This window comes from Cornus florida, unplaced genomic scaffold (genome assembly GCF_030987335.1).
Source record: "Cornus florida cultivar Cherokee Brave unplaced genomic scaffold, ASM3098733v1 CherokeeBrave_3.0.0_Hap2_Chr10, whole genome shotgun sequence".
Lineage (NCBI taxonomy): Eukaryota > Viridiplantae > Streptophyta > Magnoliopsida > Cornales > Cornaceae > Cornus > Cornus florida.
Window position 1 is genome coordinate 76,388,940 of NW_026775580.1, and position 22,719 is coordinate 76,411,658.

At 35.8% G+C, this 22,719-nt stretch overlaps 1 protein-coding gene across 1 annotated transcript; it reads left to right on the top strand.

Moving 5' to 3' along the window:
* The first annotated feature begins 8,215 nt into the window (after positions 1–8,215).
* LOC132276375 (uncharacterized) lies at positions 8,216–22,066 on the top strand. Its single transcript, XM_059777778.1, has 12 exons — positions 8,216–8,453; positions 8,778–8,997; positions 9,077–9,277; positions 9,407–9,477; positions 9,992–10,154; positions 12,545–13,135; positions 17,272–17,652; positions 17,754–17,829; positions 17,940–18,003; positions 19,182–19,317; positions 21,457–21,570; positions 21,794–22,066. Exons 1-12 carry the CDS (start codon positions 8,362–8,364, stop codon positions 21,857–21,859), a joined length of 2,175 nt encoding a protein of 724 aa, XP_059633761.1. The 5' UTR covers positions 8,216–8,361; the 3' UTR covers positions 21,860–22,066.
* Positions 22,067–22,719: the final 653 nt, after the last annotated feature.

Consider the following 22,719-nt stretch of genomic DNA (forward strand, 5'->3'; position numbering starts at 1 on the left):
ACCTAAATGAATACTAGATGGATGTTGGGGCTTTGAGGGGAAAAGAAATGGTTCGTTCAAACAACATACCTTATTGGTGCCGCCCAATGCTTTCTTTCTGAAAATTTCTGATGGATGTTGGGGCTTTGAGGGGAAAAAAAATGGTTCATTCAAACAATAGACCTTATTGGTGCCGCCAAATGCTTTCTTTATGAAAATCTCTGTCAGTTCTTATCAATGAATGGTTATAGTATATGGACATTTGAGTCATTTAACATACTAACTTGAGGGCATTTCAATAAATTTAACGGGTTTGTTAGTCTATTTAACGGTTCGTCACTTAGAGGGAATGTCCGTGTAGGATAGTTTTATTTTTTAGGGGAGATTCGAGTAAATTCCCAAACTACTGTGTAATTATGACAAAACATAAAAACTAAATTATCCAAATTTGAGTAGAACCCAATTTTATTGGATAATGGTATATTGAATCATTGATATCTTATCCAATTGTGCAAATATTGAGTGAATTGTAATTTCATGGACTTATTAACTTCCACCATAGTTTGAGCGCTAAAACTGTGAACGTGATGAGACCCCAAATCAATTAATTCATGAAGAGGATCACGATTCTAATACGTATAACATAATTAGGATTAAAATGCAGCGAGACCATTCAAACAAATAAGGTCTTTTTGTTCACTGATACATTGGCACAAGTAACCAGAGTGTGGCCATAAACATGAAACCAAGAAGACATGGTAGCCCTAAAATAGCGATAGTTTACCTGTAATATTTTTGATTTTTGCCATTCTTCATTTTTTTGGAATTTAATGTTTTCGCAAGAGCATTTTCGTCTTTTCACGTGTTACGTGCCAGACACCGTGGGGTGTGCTAAGAGTGTCAGAGAGTTATTTGGGGCATTTCATTGAATTCATAACTCTTTGAAATGTAAGGGTTGTCATTTTTGCATTTTTTCATTTTCCGGGCCTGACGGTCCCGTGTGGGACCCGCTACCGAAATTGTTACATACGGGGATTTTAGTTGGGTTCATTTGCATCTCATATATTTTATTTAATATGTTTGTGTGGGGTTGTGTGCATGTATATAATTTTGTAGTGAAAAAATTAGAAGGAAAATAAATCAAAAAGGATTTTAAAGTTGTGGGACCCACCACTACCATTTTTAGTGATCAAAGAGACCACATTTGGTCTCTCATCTTCTCTCTCGCTGTAAGATCTCTCTCTTCCTCACTTTCCTTTTCTTTTTCTTTTCTCTTTGTTTACAAACTTCAACCTTTGATTTCTTCCTCGTTACTTGAAATTTTTGAGTGTCGTTTGAGCCAATTCGAAGAGCTCGGTGAGATCTTCAAGTCAATATAAACAATTTCAGCTTTTAGCCACTCTAAGAATTCTGAAAATTTGGACCCATTTGGGGGTTTTTCTACAAAATTGAGACAAGGGTTCCTAATCTACAAAATTTCTAATTCCTTTGTTAATTTCCTTTGTTAATTGTTGCCCAGTATGCTTAATCTGTGTTGAGTACCTCTAAAATGATTTATTTTTTGTATATGAAGTTCATAAAAATGTGTATTAGTTGATTTATATGAAAACATGCCTAAATGTTAATTTTCTATGCCTATTGTGTTGTTGACTTGTTATTAATATTTATCAGGACATGGAAAGGAGGTGTCGGACGACCATCTACCGCAAGATTAGACAAGATTTGAGATTTATATTTTGCTATTTTTATTTTAGAAGTTTAATATTTTGTAAATAAAAATCTTGACTATTCTGTAAAACTTTAATATAATTTGTATAATGTTGTAAATTATAGACTTTTGATTTCAGCTATGTTTTATGGACTGTAAATTGATGTAATTAGAGTATGTTCCTTGTAAAGGAGTCTAGGACTAGGTAGTGAACTGGCATTTCCATATTTTTTTTTGAAAGAATCGGAGGAACGGGACTCTTTTTATATGTATATTGTTGTTTTGGGAATATTTTATATTATTTGCGTTGTGCGTTGGGACATGATAGATTAGTTTATGGACAAGTGAGGCCATTACATTTTTTTTTTTTTTTATGCATTTCAACATGTTGTGGTAGGACCCTTTTTAGCAGAGGTCATGCCGAAATTTTTTTATGACTGGTATCATTTTAGGGTTATTACAAACTTGGTATCAGAGCTTTAGGTTGGAAAACCTAAGGACGACGGGTAGGGTTGATTTAAGTAGGACTTGAGTTGATTTAGATGCATTGCATGTTAAAGTGTTTATCGTTTTAAGAAGCATGTTTACTTATTACTTGCTTACATGTTTACAATTTTGAAGGCATACCTATTTGCTAAGTGCTTATGTGTTTAAATGCTAAAATTTGTGTTACATGGCCATGCATGTGAAGTAGTTATATAATCTAACTATGAAAATGAAATGTGAATGTATTTGAAAGCATGTTATACGTGATAAAATGGTAAGTTGTGAGTACAGATTGTACAAGTGTGTATTATATGAAATAATGATGAGGATGGAAGGGATGTTTAATTTCACATAATAATTTAATGGATTTATTGTTTAAACTTATGTGATAGGACATGGTCATGTCAAGGGTTATGTTTCGGTTGTTGTGTATATATATATATAAGTATGTCTTGTGCATTTACCTATATTCTTATGTGTATATACGGTCGAGCACGGGATGGTTGTGTGAGTTTTGACCTGAGTAGGCGAGGAGATCGGTTGCTCTAAGGTTGTTTGGCGCCAGTTCTTATCGACCGAATAGCTTGGTCTTTTAGCTCGCGGATTGAGCTATTTGGTGTGTAGTCATTTTGATTTTCTTGTTGTATTTGTGCGGTGCTTAGAGCACAACTTCAGAATGGGTTCGTATTTCATGGCACAGTGGTTATGTTATGTATGAGTTTCATGCATCGGTGTATGGGTTCTTGTGACCGTGGAGGTTAGGTGTGTGAGTGAGGGTTTTGTGGGAGAAAGGTATGACCTTAGAGGTTAATGGTTGTGACTTGGGTCACGGTTGGGTGCGGAGGTTCTTTTTGAACCGGTCATGGTAGGTGTGACAGAGGTTATTTGAATCACAAGTGTAGTCTATGGGTTGTAGATGTATATTGCGGTGTTCTTGTACGGTTTAGGGGGTGTGTTGATTACGGTTCGTTGAGAAGTGATTCCCATTCCAGGAAACTGCAGGAGTGCGTCGCGGGTAATTGACTCTCGGTGAGTTAATTGCGTGGCTCAGTTGATGAACGGGTTTTTTTTGGGTTAGCACGGTTATTGAGACAGTCTTGAGGTGGTGTATAGTAATCAATTGTAACTGTGTAGTGCAGGATTGCACGATAAGGTAAATGGTATGTAGTCAACAGTGTGCCTGGTCATTTTCAGATGGAGGGATAGATAATGGGTGTTGCGTACCAAATGGATTGTGTTTTGGAAATTAGAAGTTATGGGCTGGAGTTGTATTCCGGGTATGTTTAGAGTATTAGGTGATTGTGCTAGATGTTTGAGGATTCAAGTGATAAATTGTTGATTTGAAGTGATTGATTGCATCGTTGATGGTTTTGAGGTAACAGTTGGGTGTTGAGCATTTTGGTTTTTATGCTCACTTTTGTTTTGAGGATTTGTCGGCATATCATTACTGTATCGAGGTTCTTTTTTAGTGGTAAATAATGGTCGTTGTGGGGAGTAATGAGAGTGATGCCTATTCTCTTGTGATGATGGTGTTATCTTAAGGATGTTGGGAGAAGAATTGCTTGGTAGTGGCTTGATGGTCCAGTGGGATGATAAGTTTGAACTGTTGATTTGGATGAGTGGTAATGAAGGTGTTAAGGTGTGATGTTTAGTGATGATGAGCAGAACAGTTTAAGGTATGATCCGAGTGTGCTTTAAGATTGTAAGTGTTGTTGGATGTTGTCAGGTAAGTGATGGGATTGTGCGCTAATTGAGGCAATTGCGGTCGGCTTAGTCTTTAGAGCCAGTAAGAGTGGTGTTGCCATGTAGGCATCTTTTTTCTTTTGATGAGTCAGTGGGTTGCTATAACTGAGGTCATGGGTATTATGAGCATGGTGTTTAAGGGAGTGTCGCCTAGAAAGGTAGAGATGGAATGGATGGTAAAGTGTTGTTTTATGGGGTAGAGGTTGTCGGTTGGGAGTGACTGATTCTAGGTAAAACGGGACACGGTGTCCGAAGGGCTGTGATTGTTTTTAGTATTAGTGTGTCGTGAGCGTCGGTGCTTTTACCTGATTGGTTTTGGTTAGCAGGGGTATCGCGGTGTATCATATACGAGGTTTCTATGTTAATAGTGTGTGACTGTCCATCAATGGCGAGGTCGCTTGGAATCGAGGTCGTAGTCCTGTGTATGTTTCCAGTTGGTTCTTCTCTTTATGTGTTGGGAGTTCATTTCATCTCAAGCGAAAAATTGGGTGTCCACGGTTGAACGATTAGTAAGTAACATGTGACAGGGTGTCGGGTGCATTCAGGTGCGAGTCGTCAGTCTCTTGCGAGAATAAGGTTCGTTACCCTTTCCGTTTGTTCTAGTCCTAGCAAGGACGTCGTTTGTCATGAGTCTTGTTCTTCGTTTACGAGTTGTGCGCGTCCATGGGTGGATGGACCTATGTGCAGTTGTTATGTTGTTAGAGTTCATCGGTAAAGGTTTGGTTAGTTTGGTCGACTCACTCCCACGGAGGGAGATAAAGTCATTGGGTTTTAGTAGCGTTTATTTTGGGAGTGGTCATGATCGGTGGAATGTGAGGCACGAGTTGCCGAATAAGAATTGTGTTTCCGGTGTTTGGTACTAGCAGAGATGGCTAGGGGATGTGTATTGAATATCGGTTTAAGGACGATTAAATGATGGGAAGTGAATTGTATACTCGGACGTTTCTGTAGGCATTTGATTCGAGTAGTGTCTTGAGGTTTTAGGTATGAGATGGTCTTATTGTGTGTTTTGACGAGGTAAGAATTGAATCGAGTAATGTTATGAGTTGTTTACCTGGTATAGATGTCATGAGGAAATTAGAGATCTTTAGTGATGGTTCATAATTGTGACGTTTGGTGCTGTGTTGTTTTTAGCTTGGTACGAGTTGCATGATTGAGGAGTTATTGAGATTCTTGGAGCTGGTGTGTGACTGTATAGTTGTTGAGGTTATGTGGAACAATGGATGAATAGTGAGTGGATCTCTTAGTTGTTTTGTGGACTGTGTGAGACTGTCTTTGAGGTTTAGACCTGAGGACAGGAACGACGTCTGTGTTGAGATCGAATCGATGATGAGAATGGCTTGGCCAACCATTTCTCTTAAGTCAGTCCATCTATAGCAGGATGTCAGGTCAAAGGTCCATGATTGTTTTGATTTGTCAGGAACAGTGAGAGCACGAAATTGCGGGTTGTGTCGGTGTGATAGTGTGGATTCAGGTGGTTGTCTTGAGTGACGAAGTGTGCTAGGTAAGACCAAGTGTCTGATAAAGGTGTTTGTGGTACAATCATTGATTATTAAAGATCTTGTTTTGAGGATTTGTGACCTGGGTACAAGATAAATTGTTTTATTGTTCTGGTGACTTTTGATTATGTAGTCGTTGGGAGATCTGTTGCTTTGTTTTCTTGGAGTTGTCTAGTGTGATGATCGTCGTATGGTGCGGTGGTGTAGCTATGCGGTAGATAGCGAGTGCTTGGTCTGATTGGGATGTGTAGATTGAGTTTGAGCTTGATTGTGTGATGGATAGGGTTCCTTGTCTAGGATTGTGTGTTTTTAAAAGGATGAGTTGAGTCAGGATGTTGTCATGTTCAGAGATCTTGTGACCGTTTTTCTTTCGATTCCGAAGCCTTGTGTAGCGGTGTAGAGGGACCAGTGTTGGTTTAAAGTCGAGCGTAGAATCCAGCAGGTTTTGTGTATGATGTTGTGAGTGATGTTATGAGTACCCTCATAGGGTGGTGAGCATTGGGTTTTCTGACGACAGTGTGTGATTGTTTATTGGCATCGGGTGTCAAAGGCAATATGGTTGTTGAGTTCTTAGTTCTGTAGTTTGATGAGGTGTTTCTCAGGAAGATGTGTGGTTGTGGGTCTCCTTTTTTAAGGAGGGTAGATTTCGAAGACGAAATCTTTTAAGGAGAGTAGATTGTAATATTTTCAATTTTTGACATTCTTCATTTTTTTGGAATTTAATGTTTTCGCAAGAGCATTTTCGTCTTTTCACGTGTTGCGTGCCAGACACCGTGTGGTGTACTAGGAGTGTCAGAGAGTTATTTGTGGCATTTCATTGAGTCCAGGACTCTTTGAAATGCAAGGGTTGTCATTTTTGCATTTTTTTCATTTTTCGGGCCGGACGGTCCAGTGTGAGACCCACTACCGGAATTGTTACATACGGGGATTTTAGTTGGGTCCATTTGTATCCCATATTTTTTATTTAATGTGTTTATGTGGGTTTTATATGGTTGTGTGCATGTATATAATTTTGTGATGGAAAAAATAGAAGTAAAATAAATCAAAAAGTATTTTAAAGTGGTGGGACCCACCACTACCATTTTTAATGATCAAAGAGACCACATTTGGTCTCTCATCTTCTCTCTCCCTATTAAATCTATCTCTTCCTTACTTTCCTTTTCTTTTTATTTTCTCTTTATTTACAAACTTCAACCTTTGATTTCTTCCTCGTTACTTGGAATTTTTTAGTGCCATTTGCACCAATTCAAATAGCTCGGTGAGATCTTCAAGTCAATATAAACAATTTAAGCTTTTGGCCACTTTAAGAATTCCGAAAATTTGGACCCATTTGGGTATTTTTCTACAAAATTGAGGTAGGGGTTCCTAATCCAAGAAATTTCTTATTCTTTTGTGAATTTCCTTTGTTAATTGTTGCCTAGTATGCTTAATCTATGTTGATTACCTCTAAAATGATTTATTTGTTGTGTACGAAGTTCATAAAATTGTGTATTAGTTGATTTATATGAAAAACATGCCTAAATGTTAATTTTCTATACCTATTGTGTTGTTGACTTGTTATAATTGCTATATGAAAGCATGTTGTAATTTCTTTAAAATTTCTTGTAAAGTATGTTATGTAATTTAAGTTGAATTAGTTGTAAAATGATGATTATTGATATAACATGATGCATTTTTTTTTTTTTTTTTGTATAAACATTGGAAAGAAAATGGGAAAATTGTTTTGAAATGAAAAAAGGGAATTTTTGGGACATAGTTTCGATAAAAAGAGTTTTGAGAAAACTCGGACGCCGAAGAGGTACCGAAGGTCCGTGGAGTTAATATGACCTAGAGGGAATTAGGGAAATCACCCTAGTGTGGTTGAGTTATCTGGGACTCAAATGACGCCGCGGAGGTACCAAAGGTCAGGGACAATAGGCAATCATTCTCTCATGTCACTGTGGAGTCACCAAAGGACGGGTTATATTAACAGTTTGGAAATGATGATGGAAAAGGTTTTGGAAATGAGGAGTGATATTGCATGGCACTGCATTCTATAGCTTGGTCATTTATGACTTGGATTATTATTGTTGATGTTGTGGTTATATTTTTTTTCTTCTGAAAATGGCATGATCCCGGTTCTTTTTCCTATTTTTTGTTTGGATTCACGGGGTCACAAGAGATGTGTCTTAGGCACCTCATACTGAGCCATTGTGCTCACCCCTTTATTATTAATATTTTTTCGAACACGAAAAGGAGGTAGTGAACGACCATCCACCATAAGATTAGACGGGATTGGAGATTTATATTTTACTATTTTTTATTTTAGAACTTTAATATTTTATAAATGAAAATCTTGACTATTCTGTAAAATTTTAATATAATTTGTATAATGTTGTAAATTATGAACTTTTGATTTCAGTTATATTTCATGGGCTATAAATTGATGTAAATAGGATATGTTCCTTGTAAAGGAATATGGGACTAGGCAGTGATTGACACTTTCATATATATATATATATATTTTTGAAGGAATTAGAGGAACGATCTTTTTATATGTATATTATTATTTTGAAAATATTTTATATTATTTACCTTGTACGTTGGGAGGTAATAGATTAATTTACGAATAAGTGAGACTATTAATTTTTTTTTTTATATAGGTTGCTAAAACTTTTTAGCAGGTTCATGTCAAAATTTTATTTTATTATTATTATTTTTTTTTTATGACTGTTATCATTTTAGAGTCGTTACAGTTTACCCACACTCAACTCCGTCGCTTCTGTATCGGGCTCACACAACCACAGAAACCATTCGCCAATCACTCACGTAATTATCTTCCCTCAAACTCAAACGCCTCCCTATAAAACTCTCTCTCTTCGCACCACCCTTACTTTAAATACTCAAAATTCTCTCATTCAGGCCCCCCTCTCTCTCCTCAAACCAAGAACGTGTTCGATTTTCGCCATGGACTTGCCATTGCAGTATCCAACAGTTCGCAGAGACGAATCCGTCGTCGATAACTATCACGGCGTTGACGTCCCCGATCCTTATCGATGGTAAACAATAGTCAATTCAATTACCTCAGTGTTTTGCAATAGCGGTTTTTTTCATGGAAATGTTTTGTGTTGAAGCAACCAGTTTTTCGAAAAATCTGATTGTTTAGTGTCCCTTTTGTTTGGAAAGAAAGTAAATTTTTTTTAGTGCTTCTGTTGTCGTAATATCGCAAATGTCAATAATTTATCATTTGTCCATGTCTAAAACTCTTCACGATTAGGAATTTGTTTCTGGTTTCCTGGAAATGTATTCTCTTCAAACAAACAGGGGTTATTTACAGGCGTTTGGGAGAATTTGATAGATATTGATTTGATTGTCGTGCTTAGGCTTGAAAATCCTGATGCGGAAGAGGTTAAAGAGTTTGTTCAGAAGCAGATGAATTTGACTGAATCGGTGCTTAAAACGTGTGACGCCAGGGAAAAGCTCCGAGAGAAGATCACAAAGCTATTAGATAATCCGACCTATGGAACTCCATTCAGGCGAGGGGACAAATACTTTTACTTCCATAACACTGGTCTTCAGCCCCAAGCAGTGCTCTACGTGCAGGTATAGTATAATTATTTTAAAAGACTTTTTTATTTTTTCATTTGTAAATTAATGAATTCATTGAATAATTTTCTTTCAGGATAGTTTGGATGGAAAGGCAGAGGTTTTACTCGATCCAAATGAGCTCAGTGAGGATGGATCAGTCTCATTGAATACATTTGCTGTTAGTGTAGATGCTAAGTATTTGGCATACGCTCTTAGTTTTAGTGGCAGTGATTGGGTCACAATCAAAGTTATGCGGGTTGACAACAAGACAGTTGAGCCTGACACCCTGTCATGGGTACGTATTCATGAAACTATGAATTTATTTTCTGGGTTTTAAATATATATGCACATTCTTCTTTCCAGGTATGACCCTTTTGGGTTTATATATATGCACAAACATAGTTATATATCTATGTTCTTTCAGGTTAAGTTTGCCATTATTAGCTGGACGCATGATAGCAAGGGTTTTTTCTACTCTACCTTTCCAGCTCCCGAGTAAGCATAAATGCAATTGAGGACTCTATGATGCACTACCCAGTGCCAAAGTTGTCAATCTTTGCCCAACTCAGCATGCGTGAAAAACTTTGAGAAATAATAAAATCTAGCTTTCCCGCAAATGTTATGGGAAAATAACAGATATATTGATATAATATATTTCTCATATATCAGTTGATAAATAATGATACATTACACGAAGAACAATATACTATGTTACATAATAGTTTTCCAAATATTCAGCTGTAGTCTACCTATTCTGGTTTGGGAAGTGTAATCTTCACATTTGGCATCGTGTTTTTTTTTCATAGTTGGTACTCACACACGCATGCCTCCACTGAGGCTTGAACCCCTGACCTCCGTTTGGGAGGTAAGGGGCTGATACCACTAGGCCATTGACCCATTGGTGGCATCATGTTATTCTAATTCTGTTGCACCAACTCTTTGTTTAATCTTTGTTTTCACTCCACACACAGAGATCTGTTTGTGATGTATGTAGCTTTGGTTTCTGTAGGGAGGGAGAAAAATTGGAGGCTGGGATGGAGACTAGTACTGTCTTAAATCATCAGCTGTACTATCATTTAGTCGGAACCGATCAGTCTGAAGATATTTTATGTTGGAAGGATCCTGACTACCCGAAGAGCTTGTATTCAGCAAAAGTAACAGAGGATGGGAAGGTAACAAGCTTTCTAACTTGCCATTATTGACAATTTTATATTCAATTTCATGATATCTTTGTAGGAAATTATTGTAGTAATCCTTTTTTGCTGCTTTTTTTTTCTTTCTGATTTTACACTCTATGGCTTCTTTAAATGCGCGAATAACAAGATCCAATGAAAGTCAAGAAAGCAATCACACAAAAACACAAGATATAACTAGTTCGATCGGAAGTGGTCTACATCCACGAGATTCCACCGTGATTCTTGGCAATATTTTAATCGTTGAGTACCAACATGATATACATGCCTTTTCACCATGTATCACTCCACGAGTTGACCATTGGTATTTTTTCTACTCTACCAACCCACAAACTACCTCTACCCATCAACTCTCTCATGAGACTACATCTCTTCAATCTCCCAAGTCTCAACCCGTAACCTAGGAGCTTGTTTATAGAGTTCCAAACTCGATTCCTTGTTGGACAAGGATTATAATTCCTTAGGAATTTGTTGATTTATGTAGCCCACCTAAAGTATTTATGTAAGGCTTTGTTGAGTTGAGTTTAATTAGCATTAATTTAACAATTGGACTAAAGATAGTTGTGGAGCTGCCATGTGTCATCTAGTTTTGTGATTTAATGCAGGAAGGCTTTGATAAAGGCATTTCTTAGTGCATATGTCAATTTTGTAGTCTGAGGATATACATTTGTCTTGCGTCTTTTTCTTTTTCTTTTTTTTTTTTTAGTTGAGAACTCTCTCTTTTGTACTTGTAATTCAGCTCTCTCTCTTTTATTCTCGTAATTCAGTGAATAATCCATTTCCTATGATGAAAAGAATAATGTATAAATTTTAGAGTAATTCATATCTTGCTTAGCTTAATCCCAGTTAGATCAGTGCTGCCATAAATTATTTTGTAAATCGGATGAAGTAATATTCCATATTGGAATTTGAAGCTTATTTCATTTCTGTAGCATTCCTTCCTGTTGGGGCAGCGGAAGCGCAAATAACAAATAGTTCAAAGAAAGCCAACAAAGCATTCACACACAAACATAAGATATACATGGTTCACCCAAACTCAGGGCTACATCCATGGATGAGAAAAGATTCCACTATGATTTGTAAAGATATTACAACAATATGGCACCAACACCACATACATGTCTTTTCACCATGTACCGCTCCACGAGCCTGTCTCCTCGCTACTTGTGTTACCGGTGTTTTTCCTATTCTACCCATCAACTCCCTCATGAGACAACATCTCTCTCACTCTCATGAGGCTCAACCTATAACCTAGGTATCTATTTATAGAGTTCAAAATCCAATTCCTTGTTGGACTAGGATTACTTGCTTAATAAAAAATTTCCTTACAGAATATAACTCTAAAATAGAAACCTAATCAGAATAGGAATTTGAGACACAATTTCCAACACTTCATGTGCTGACTGGCATTAATCATTAAAATTCTTTTCGGAACTGTGCAGCTGTCCCCCACCCTAACCATGCCTGCAGCATTTTAATTACTGAATTCGGACCTTCCCTCTTGTGATTTTGCTGTCTTTGTTATCGCTCAAGTTTTAGTTTTGTCTGTGCGTGAGAGAGAGATATAGAGACTAATTTGTGTCATTAACTCCTAGGTTAGCATCTTAGAAGTTAGAACTCAATATTGTTTATAGTTTTGGCAAGCTTTATAACGAAGGCAGATATCTCCATTTTGTTTATTTTTGGGCCTTAATCAGCCCTTTGATCATCTTTCTAAGTTCTACAAAATTTTCTTTCTTCTTCTAATCTTGTTCTAGATACATAAGATCTACTGGTTTTACGTAATCTGTGGCATATAGTTTGAGGCTACTAATGATCCTAAATATACTGTGGCATGAGTGTGATTCTTTGTGAGCAGATGATAGAAAATTTTGGTTAAGTTCTTATAAAATGATTGATATGGATGACCAAACAAGGACATTGGTAGAATTCAGTATTTTTAAAATTAGTTTATAGTATGAGGCTGGTGATGACAGTTTGGAGCAAACACGAGGAGCATTATGCTCTTTAGGAAACTTATAGATATCTGTGTCAGGAAAAGTATAGTTGATGGGGCTGAATAAGAAGTGTCCTCGTTGCTGGAATTGGATGTTTAATACGAGGGACATAATTAGGTAACTTTTCTCTAGATATGTGGTTATTGCATCCAAAGGGATCGACATAAGAAACATTATCATGTCGTGAGGATTATATGTGCAAATGTTTTCCTATATATTGAACTAATTTTATTTGCATCACTGTTTGCATTATTTCATGATTGCCTGAATATCCAACTGATTTTTGTTCCTTTTTTTATTTTTTATGAAATAAATTCTTACATAAATGATTATATATATATATATATTTCTAATTTTCCCTATTTTTTGCAGTATGTTCTTTTGTATTGTACAGAGAGTGTTTCAGAGAACAAATTTTATTATTGTGACATGTCTACACTTCCTAATGGGCTTGAAGGTCACAAGGGGCAAAAGGACCTGCTTCCATTTGTTAAGCTTGTTGACAATTTTGATGCAAGTTATGATGCTATTGCAAATGACGATACTGTGTTCACTTTTCTGACTAATAAGGATGCTCCGAAAAACAAGTTAATCCGGGTAGATCTCAAGGAACCAAGTTCTTGGACAGATGTTGTCCAAGAAGCCGAAAAGGACGTGCTTGAATCTGCTGTGGCTGTTAATGGTAATCAAATTATTGTCTGTTACTTGAGTGATGTGAAAAATGTCCTGCAATTAAGAGACTTGCAAACGGGTTCCTTGCTGCATCATTTACCCATTGACATCGGCACAGTTTATGAGATATCTGCTCGGCGAAAAGATAGTACGGTTTTTATTAAGTTTGCTAACTTCCTTACTCCAGCCATTATTTATCAGTGCAACTTAGGGACCGAGCTTCCAGATATGAAAGTATTCCGAGAACTTGTTATCCCTCAATTTGACCGCACAGATTTTCTTGTTAACCAGGTAGATGCTTTGATACTTTCAACATTTAGCATTAGAAACAGGTTGATTTTATTTTATTTTATTTTTTTCTTACATATGTTGAGTTGGTTCTCTGTTTATTGTTCGTTTGGATGTTTAATTTATTTACTAGCCTTTGCTTGTGGATTTACAGGACCCATCTGATCGTAAATTTCTTCAGAGATGATCCTCATGGTTCAGTGCAATTTCTTTTTTTTTTTTTTTTTCTTTTTTTTCACGATGGATCTTACTTAAAAACACCCAACCTCATATATTCTAATTGCTGGTCTTGTTACCATTGTCCTAAAAAGTGTAGGATTTTTTAATTTCTCTTGCAGAAAAGTAGAACAGCAGCGAAGACCTCTTTCCAACTACTTAGGGTCGGCAACATGAATCCCATGTGTCCATTCCGCTCTATCTGCGGTCATATCCTCAGTCAAACCATATTCTATCATACTATTCTTTACTAACTCTACCCGTGTTAACCTTGGTCTCCTCTTTCCCTAGTATTACATTAATGTAGACTATGTCACTGCTCATAAATGGCGCATTTAAAGGTCTTCTTTGCACATATCCAAACTGGTCTTAACCTATTTTCACTTATTTTACCTCCATTTGGTGATACTCCAACCATCTCTTGAATGTGATCATTTCTAATTCTAGTATTTCTAGTCGTACCACAAATCCATCTCAACAATCGCATTTTCGCCGCACTCACTTTTCTCAGCATTTGCATTTCCACCACACTCACTTTATGCATATGTTGTTTCCTAGTTGACCAACTGTGCCATAAAGTGGCTGGTCTAATTGCGGTTCGGTAGAACTTCCTTTTTGTTCTTAAGGGGATACGCCTATCACACAATAGACTTGATGCCAAGGACGGACCTAGGAAATTGTGTGACGGGGTCAAAAGTGATTTTTTATTTTTTATTTTAAAATTTTTTTTTTTTTAAGGGTGGGCAGCATTAAAATTTCATAGTTATATAATTCATAAAGGGAAAAAATACTAACATAAAATACTGAAAAAAAAATTCATTGGGGGCAAGCCCCACGGACTCTTCTTTAGGTCCGTGCCTACTAGGTAGCATACACTATGGAATCTCATCTTGGACGTGTCTTGTCAGCTCATCCATAATTAAGGCAAAAAGGTGTGGGCTTAATGCTGACCCTTGATGTAAGCCTACAATGATTTGGATTTCACTCGTTTTCCCTACAGGTGTTCTAACTATAGTCTTGCAACCATGAAAAAACATGTCTGTTATTGTATCAATGCATCCCTCTATAGCTCCTTTCTTTTCTAAAACCCTCCATATTAGATCTCTAGGTATTTTATCATAAGCTTTCTCCAAATAAATAAAAATCATATGCTCATATTCTCTCTATATATTTTCATTAGTGTCCTCGATAACTAAATAGCCTCCATCGTTGACCCTCCTGACATGAATCCAAATTGATTTTCTGACACTTAAGATTCTCGTCCTAGGCGTTGTTCAATCACTCTCTGCCAAAGTTTCATAGTGTGATTCATTAATTTAATATCATGATAATTATTACAACTTTATATGTCACTTTTTTTATTTTATTTTATTTATATATATAGGCAGTAAGATACTTTTGCGCCACTAATCAGGCATCCTCTTTTTTCTTTTTTCTTTTTTTATAATTTTTATTATTAAACAATTTTGTTAACTACGACAAGCCAACTTTTGCTAGACACTTCCAAACCTCAATAGGATCGTCATCGGGCCTGAAGCCCTTCCAGATCTCATCTTCTGTAAGGCATTTCTAACCTCCCACTCCTTGACCCTACAGAAAAATACCTTATCTCTAAGGCCACTATATTCATCTAAGCGGCTTATATGCGTGCACCTATCCAAACTCGCCTCACCTGGGTGCATGTAAGGCGCTAAAGCTGCGCCTTGATGCGCCCGGTGCCCGATGCGCCTTTAACAACTATCTCCAAGCCTAAACGTCCTTTATAGTTTTCATTTAGCAATTTCTCAAAATAACTTTTCCATATTTCTTTATTTTCATTGTCTTGCACTAAACCCCGTGAATCTTCACTCATAATACATTTAATTTGGCTAAAATCTATAGTTTTCCTCTCCCTTAGTTTTGCAAGGTTATATATATTCTTCTCCCCTTCTTTTGTGTCTAGTTTAGAATAGAAATTGTCTTATGCTTTATGTTTTGCTTCACTTACTACTTTTTTTTTTTTTTTTTTTTAACTTTGTTAGTTTCCTTTTTATATTTTTCAAAGGTTTCACTATTTTTAGTTTTTGGCCAAACTTTATAGCATTCCCGTTTGGTTTTTACAACTTTTGAACTTGTTCATTCCACCACCAAGTTTCCTTAAATAATGATCTCGTTCTTTTTTATTCCCCTATGACTTCTTTTGCAACTCTTTTCATACATGTAGTCATTATATTCCACATTAAGTTTGTTTCATCTTCTACAGTCCATATTGATTCTTTTAACATCTTATTTATTTATTTATAAATAATAATAATAATAATAGTAATTCTGCTTTCTCCCCTCTTAAATTCCACCACCTAGACCTTAGGTTAAAATTCTCTTTCTCCTCTTAGGTTGTCCTTATATATATAAATCTAAAACAAAAAGCCTATGTTGTGATGTTGAACCTGAGTAGATGGTTGGGAAGGAACAGCTTGATCTCGATTCACCATTTGATATCTAGAGCCTCACTGCTTTAGAATCTTTTCAGTTAAGAAGAAATCGATTTGACTCATATTTGATCCACTTTTGATGGTGATTAAGTGTTCATCTATTTCTTTAAAATAGAAATTTCTAATTCTAAGATTATATGCTACCGCAAAATATAAGGTAGCCTCCCTGCATCATATCTATCTCCAAATCCATGTCCACCGGTACCATCTAATATACTCCCACCTCTTCCTACATGCCCATTAAAGTCCCTCCTATATACACCTTTTCTCCTTCAGGCATCCCTTAGTTTAATTTGTCCATATGTTACCAAAATTGTATTTTAATATTTTCATCTAATACTTGGGATGCATAAGCACTTACTTTTTTAACGATTGTGATGTTGTTGCCCGAAGTTGGTGTCGGGTTGCATTGCGACACGATGACCCATTGGATGTTTTGACCCAATTTTTTGTTTGCGGGCTGTGAACCCTATTTAATACTCTCTGGTAGCCTGATATAGAAGGGTGCTTAGGGTTTGGAGTGGAAAATATTGAGACACTGAAAATCGCACAGAGAGAGAGAGAGTGGGGGGTTGAAACTTGTAATCTTCTATTTTTCGCATGAACACTTTCGCCGGATCTCTACTGTGGATGTAGACTTTGCTGAATCATGCTAAATCTTTGTGATCTTTGTGTGTGGTGTGATTACTTTTCTATTGTGTTTTTTGATTTATTATTGGGTTTGATGAGTTTGTCATAACAATTATATTTCCTCCAGATACGAGTTTTACTAATCTTATTCTATCTTCTTTTCTAATAACGGTTTCCTCATCTTCTTTTAAATTCTTATCTATAATTATCCCTACTCCATTTCTATGTCTATCTCCAGTGCAATTTAATTTACATCCTTCAATTTTTTTAGCTTTTGCACGTACCCACTTAGTTTCTTATAGACACACATTTATGCAAAAGTAGAGAAAATAAATTAAAACAAAAGAAAAAGAAAAAAAAAAAAAAAAAGTGTTGGATTTCTTAATATTTTATTGGGATGATATGATCCCTGTTGGGAGTTAACCCTTGTTGGATTTAATCAGGCAATAGAGACATGTTTACACTGGTTGATTTAGTTAGTACTATGTGGTATCTATTGTTTTATTTTATAGTCAGACACCCTATATAGTTGATTTTATTTTATTTATTTTTATTTTTGTATTGCTACGGTGTACTATTTCTTTACTTGTTTTTTCCTCCACGTGTTGGCAAATTCTGCCTTTGTCTTGTCATTTTTCATAGAATTTCCATATGTTCTCTATTATCCTACTCATTGAGGGGGAAAAGTTGTTGCTTTACACTCGCTATAGAAATGCTTTGTATGATCGTTTGGAGCTTTGGGGAAGGGCGTCTTTGAGTTTGCCAAAGCTTGTGTCCTATGTCTGTCTTCTTAATTTTTAATTTTTTTATTTTTATTGCCAGGTATTCTTTCATAGTAAGGATGGTACTCGAATACCTATGTTTATAGTGAGTAGAAAAAACATTCTTCTGGATGGATCACACCCGTGTTTGTTATATGGATATGGTGGATTTAACTTCAGTGTTAAATCATCATTCAGCAGTATTCGTATTGTACTTTTAAGGCATTTAGGTGCTATTTTCTGCATTGCAAACATTCGTGGTGGTGGAGAGTATGGAGAAGAATGGCATAAAGCTGGTTCCTGCGCACAAAAACAGAATTCATTTGATGATTTCATTTCTGCTGCTGAATATCTTGTCTCTGCTGGTTATACCCAGCCCAGAAAGTTGTGTATTGAAGGTGGAAGCCATGGTGGGCTTCTTGTTGGGGCTTGCATCAATCAAGTATGGCATTGTTGGTTAATTCATGGTCACATTTCTTATTTCATCCATAATTTTTGTTATTTTGTGTTTATGCGCTTAATTGCTAAATTCTGTGGTTGCAGAGACCCGATCTTTTTGGCTGTGCACTTGCTCATGTTGGTGTTATGGATATGCTTAGATTCCACAAGTTCACCATGGGTTTGCCTATGTTCTTGTTTTTCTTTTTAAATATATTCTTGGTAAACATGTTCTTAGGTTCACTTGGTATAATTTTTTTACCTATTTCTGATTTCGGCCTCTTTTTATAGGTTCTTTATGCACATTTGAGGTTGGCTGTTCAGATAAGAAGGAAGAGTTTCATTGGCTAGTCAAGTGAGTAATTTTTATGTTCTTTACAGTATCTTGCTGCATCTTCTCCCTGAATGTAAAAGCTTCAATTTTTTGTAACATAATACCTTAAGTTCTAGATTCCGACTAATCCTGCAATCCCAACCACCAATTTTATGGGGATTGTGTATTGAGGGGATGGGGTATTCTAAATATATTTGATTTGGATTATTATTTTCTAACATGTGATTGACTTGGATACAATTTGAGTAGTTTTTCTTATTAGATGAAAGGTCATTACTACGTATTTGTTCCTGTTAAACAAGTGCTCTGACAGACTGGGTTTTGTTATTATTTATAAAAGTGATTGTCCTCAGACTTGACCTGGGTTCTCACACTTAACAGCCCAATTTCTCAAGTACTGCATCATGTAAGGACCCCTGTTCTTTTAATTACATATAAGATACACTAATTTATTTCTATAAAATGATTGGTTTATGTTGAGCTCATTTAACCTAGCCAATAAAAGAAATTTTTTATAGGGCGGAACATAAGCTCATTAAACCTAGCCAATAAAAGAAATTTATTGTTGGGCGGAAGGTCGTAGTTCTAGTTATTAAAAGGAACAAAAGAAAAAACTGCATCTGTGCAGTTACAGTGTTTGGTTCTCCTATGATTCGCCTCGGCTCCTCCTGAAGCAACTTTACTTTTTATTTTATTTTTTGTGTACTGGGACAAGTCATTTCTTGTTTAGAAAGAGAGAGAGAGAAAGTACATTCCGAGAACCACTCAAATAGATCCATATCTTCAGTGCAAGAGGTTTAAATTAGAGATAAGCTTATTTACCAAAAGGGATTGCAAGTTGCAATGATATTATGGATGTCTAAACCCTTTTAAGTTTTAACTTCTATGTTGATGGCATTTTTGGCATAACTATTGATGAGATTTGCCTTCTTGATCTAATGTCTGGAACTTGTTCATTCTTCTTGGGCTACTCCTTACTGACAAAAGGAGAACTGTGTTTGTTTATATCTTTGTTAGAAAGTGATCTCTCTACCATTTTTCGACAGGGTCGTCTCATGAGCATTTATTTTTGGCTTTGGCTTTTTTTCTTGCTTGGTGTTCTCTGGATAGTTTATATGATCCAATGTTATCTTCTTTCTTTCTATCTTGGTAGGCTGTTCTTCATTCTTGATTTTTTTTTTGTTCAACTGTTCTTTCAGGTACTCGCCACTGCATAATGTGAGGAGACCATGGGAAAAATCTCCTGATCAGCCTTCTCAGTACCCAGCCACCATGTTATTGACTGCTGATCACGATGATCGGGTCGTGCCATTACACACACTGAAGTTTTTAGCGGTGAGTTTTCTGTGAATGGAAATTTAGTGTTTTTTATTTCCTTCTTCTCGATAAATGATTGGAAATTACGTGTTTCGCTTCTCACGTGTTGTTTGCTTTCATATGATTAATATTGGAAGATTGGAGTAGTCTGTGATTTCTTGCTTCCGTAATTGCAGTTAAATTCTTTAATACAATTTTTAAGTGGATCCTCTATTTTGAAGAGTGATAGGAAGAGTGACATAGTCTACATTGAGGGTAATACTAGGGAAAGAGGAAACCAAGGTTAATGTGGTTGGGAGTTAGTAAAAAAGAATATGATAGCATGTGGTTTGACTGAAGCCATAGCCGCAGATAGAGCGAAATGGAAACATGGGACTCATTTTTCCAACCCCAAGTAGTTGGAAAAAAAGCTTTGTTTTTGTTGTACTTACGTGTAACAGAAATTAAGAAATCCTACACTTTTAACAAGACCTGCAATTAGAATATATAAGGTTGGCTTTTTGTAAGTAATATCCATCGTAAAAATATATATATTTATATATATATTTTGCACTGAAGCATGAGGATCATGTCTGAAGAAATTTACGATAAGATGGGTCCTGTCAATCCACAAGCAAAGGCTATTAAATAAATTAAATGACCAAACGAGCGCCAAACAGAGAGCCAACTCAACCTATATAAGGAAGAAAAAAAAAAAAATCAACCTATTTCTAATGCTAAATGTTAAATGTATCAAAGCATCTACCTGGTTAACATGAAAATCTGTGCGGTCAAATTGAGGGATAACAATTTCTCGGAATACTTTTATATCTGGAAGCATGGTCCCTAAGTTGCACTGATAAATAATGGCAGGAGTAACGAAGCTAGCAAACCTAATAAAAACCGTAATATCTTTTTGCCGAGCAGTAGTCTCATAAACTGTACCAATCAAGGAAGCCGTTTGCAAGTCTCTTAATTGCAGGACATGTTTCACATCAGTAAAGTGAAAGACAATAATTTGATTACCATTAACAGCCACAGCCGATTCAAGCATGTCCTTTTTGGCTTCTTCGCCAATATCTGTCCAAGCACTTGGTTCTTTGAGATCTACCCGGATTAACTTATTTTTCAGAGCATCCTTATTAGTCAAAAAAGTGAACACAGTATCGTCGTTTGCAATAGCATCATAACTTGCATCAAAATTGTCAACAAGCTTAACAAATGGAAGCAGATCCTTTTGCTCCTTGTGACCTTCAAGCCCATTAGGACATGTCAAAATAATAAAATTTGTTGGCTGAAGAACTCTCCAGAATACACAAAAGAACATACTTCAAAAAATATGGAAAATTAGCAATATATATATAATCATTTTATGTAAGAATTTATTTCATAAAAAAAGAAAAGAAAAAAAGAAACAGAACTTAAATGGATATTTTAATCATGAAATAATGCATACAGAGATGCAATTGAAATTAGTTCAATATATAGGAAAAATTTTGCACGTATAATCCTCACAACAAAATTAAGTTTCTTATGTCCCTTTGGATGCAATAACCACATACGGAGAGAAAAATTGCTTAATTAGAACATATGGATAATTCTGTAATTTTAATTAAATTCTTTGGCCGAACCACGCTATATCTTGTGTTTGCGTGTGTTTTCTATATTGGCTTTCCCTTAGATCTCCATGTTCTTGGGCTTTTTCTGTCCCAACAGTCTTATCTACCTGGAATGTATTTAGTGGAGTAGTTAATTGAGTACAATACTAAGGGTGTCATTTTGTAATATATGAAAACAAATTCAACCATTTTCTGTTTATTTGGAGCTTGGGCAAGAAATTAAGAGGTACGGAATTATAATATGGTATCAAGGTTGTCAGATATGCTATATGGGAAAAAAGAGGATGCTGAATAGTATCACGAGTTTGATACCTCTTAGTCCATTGATCAGATTTTAGAAAAATCTTCTTGGTGAAGCATGATTCTTTGGTTATTTTGAAATTTTGATTGGGAGTTGGATGGAAAGAGCTTTGTGAAATTCATATCGGTGTGGAAGCTCACGGATTCACAGTCTACTTTGTGGTTTCCTATTTTATATTTTGGTTTTTATGCATGCATGTCAAGTACAATTGCTAATTTCATTTTGTTTTGTTATAATCCTATTTTTTCAAATTTCCAGACATTGCAATATGTTCTATGCACAAGCTTGGAGAAAAGCCCCCAGACTAATCCAATAATTGGTCGCATTGAACGTAAAGCTGGACATGGAGGAGGAATGCCGACTCAGAAAGTGGCAAGTGCTCTATTCTACTAGATTTTGATACTATCTCAGCAACTTTGTTTTTGTTTTCATTATTTGACAATGACTTGCCCTTGACACCACAAAACCTCATACTCAAGTAGTGTTGTTCTCGTCCTCCTCAAAGGGGAGGTTGAAGGTCGGGCAATGCGTGCGTGAGTGAATTTATTTATTGAGGGAGATAAAAATGATTTGGCTTTTAATTCCTGCAATGCAGATCAATGAAGCTGCAGACCAGTATAGCTTCATGGCTAAGATGGTGGGACAGTCCTGGATTGATTAGATCATGTTGATGCATGGAAGCAGATAGTCACCAACAAGGCTGGTGGAGAATCATACTATGCCCATGATGAGAATCAAATTGTGCAGTCCTGAATGTAGTCTCTCTTTTTTTTTTTTATTTGGTTGTTGTTGTTGTTGTTGTTATTTATAATAAAGTAATTATAACTAGGGAAAAAAATAATAAAGTAATTATTAATTTTATTATTAATTTTTTTGATTGGGCTTGGTATGTCCAGCCCACCCAATATCTTTTCTGATTGTGCGAGATTGAGTGAGTTGTGATTTCACCAACCCGCTTGGAGTACTAAAAATGTGAACATGATATCATAAATTATTTCTCAATAGTAGAGGGGACCACAAGTCAATTATTTCATCACTAGAAATTTTACGAGTTTGGCAAAAGAAAAAGAAAAACAAAAAAGAAAAAGATTTTGAAATATATATAAAAAATAAATAAAAAATAAAAATAAAAAAAGTGAAGCAAAGAAGGTGGTAAGCAAAGCTAGAGAAAATGCTAGATGCATAGATGGAAAGAATTTTCAACTACCTCTGAATGGGAACTTTATAATGAAGAAGAAATTAAATACGATGAACATGATTCGGGAATGCTGAATAGGATCATTAAAAGATGTGTAATAACAAGGCGATGGAATTTTATGAACTAAGGAATAGAATTGCTAACAAATTTAATCAATAAAATTTTAAAATAATGAACAATACTTAATAATGGAGGGAAAGTATAACTGTCCCAGAGGCGTACTATAAAATTGTATTAATTATCGAGGAATAACTTTAATGACTCATACAATGAAATTGTTGGAAAGGGTTATGGAACAAAGAGTGAGGAATGAAACCATGGTG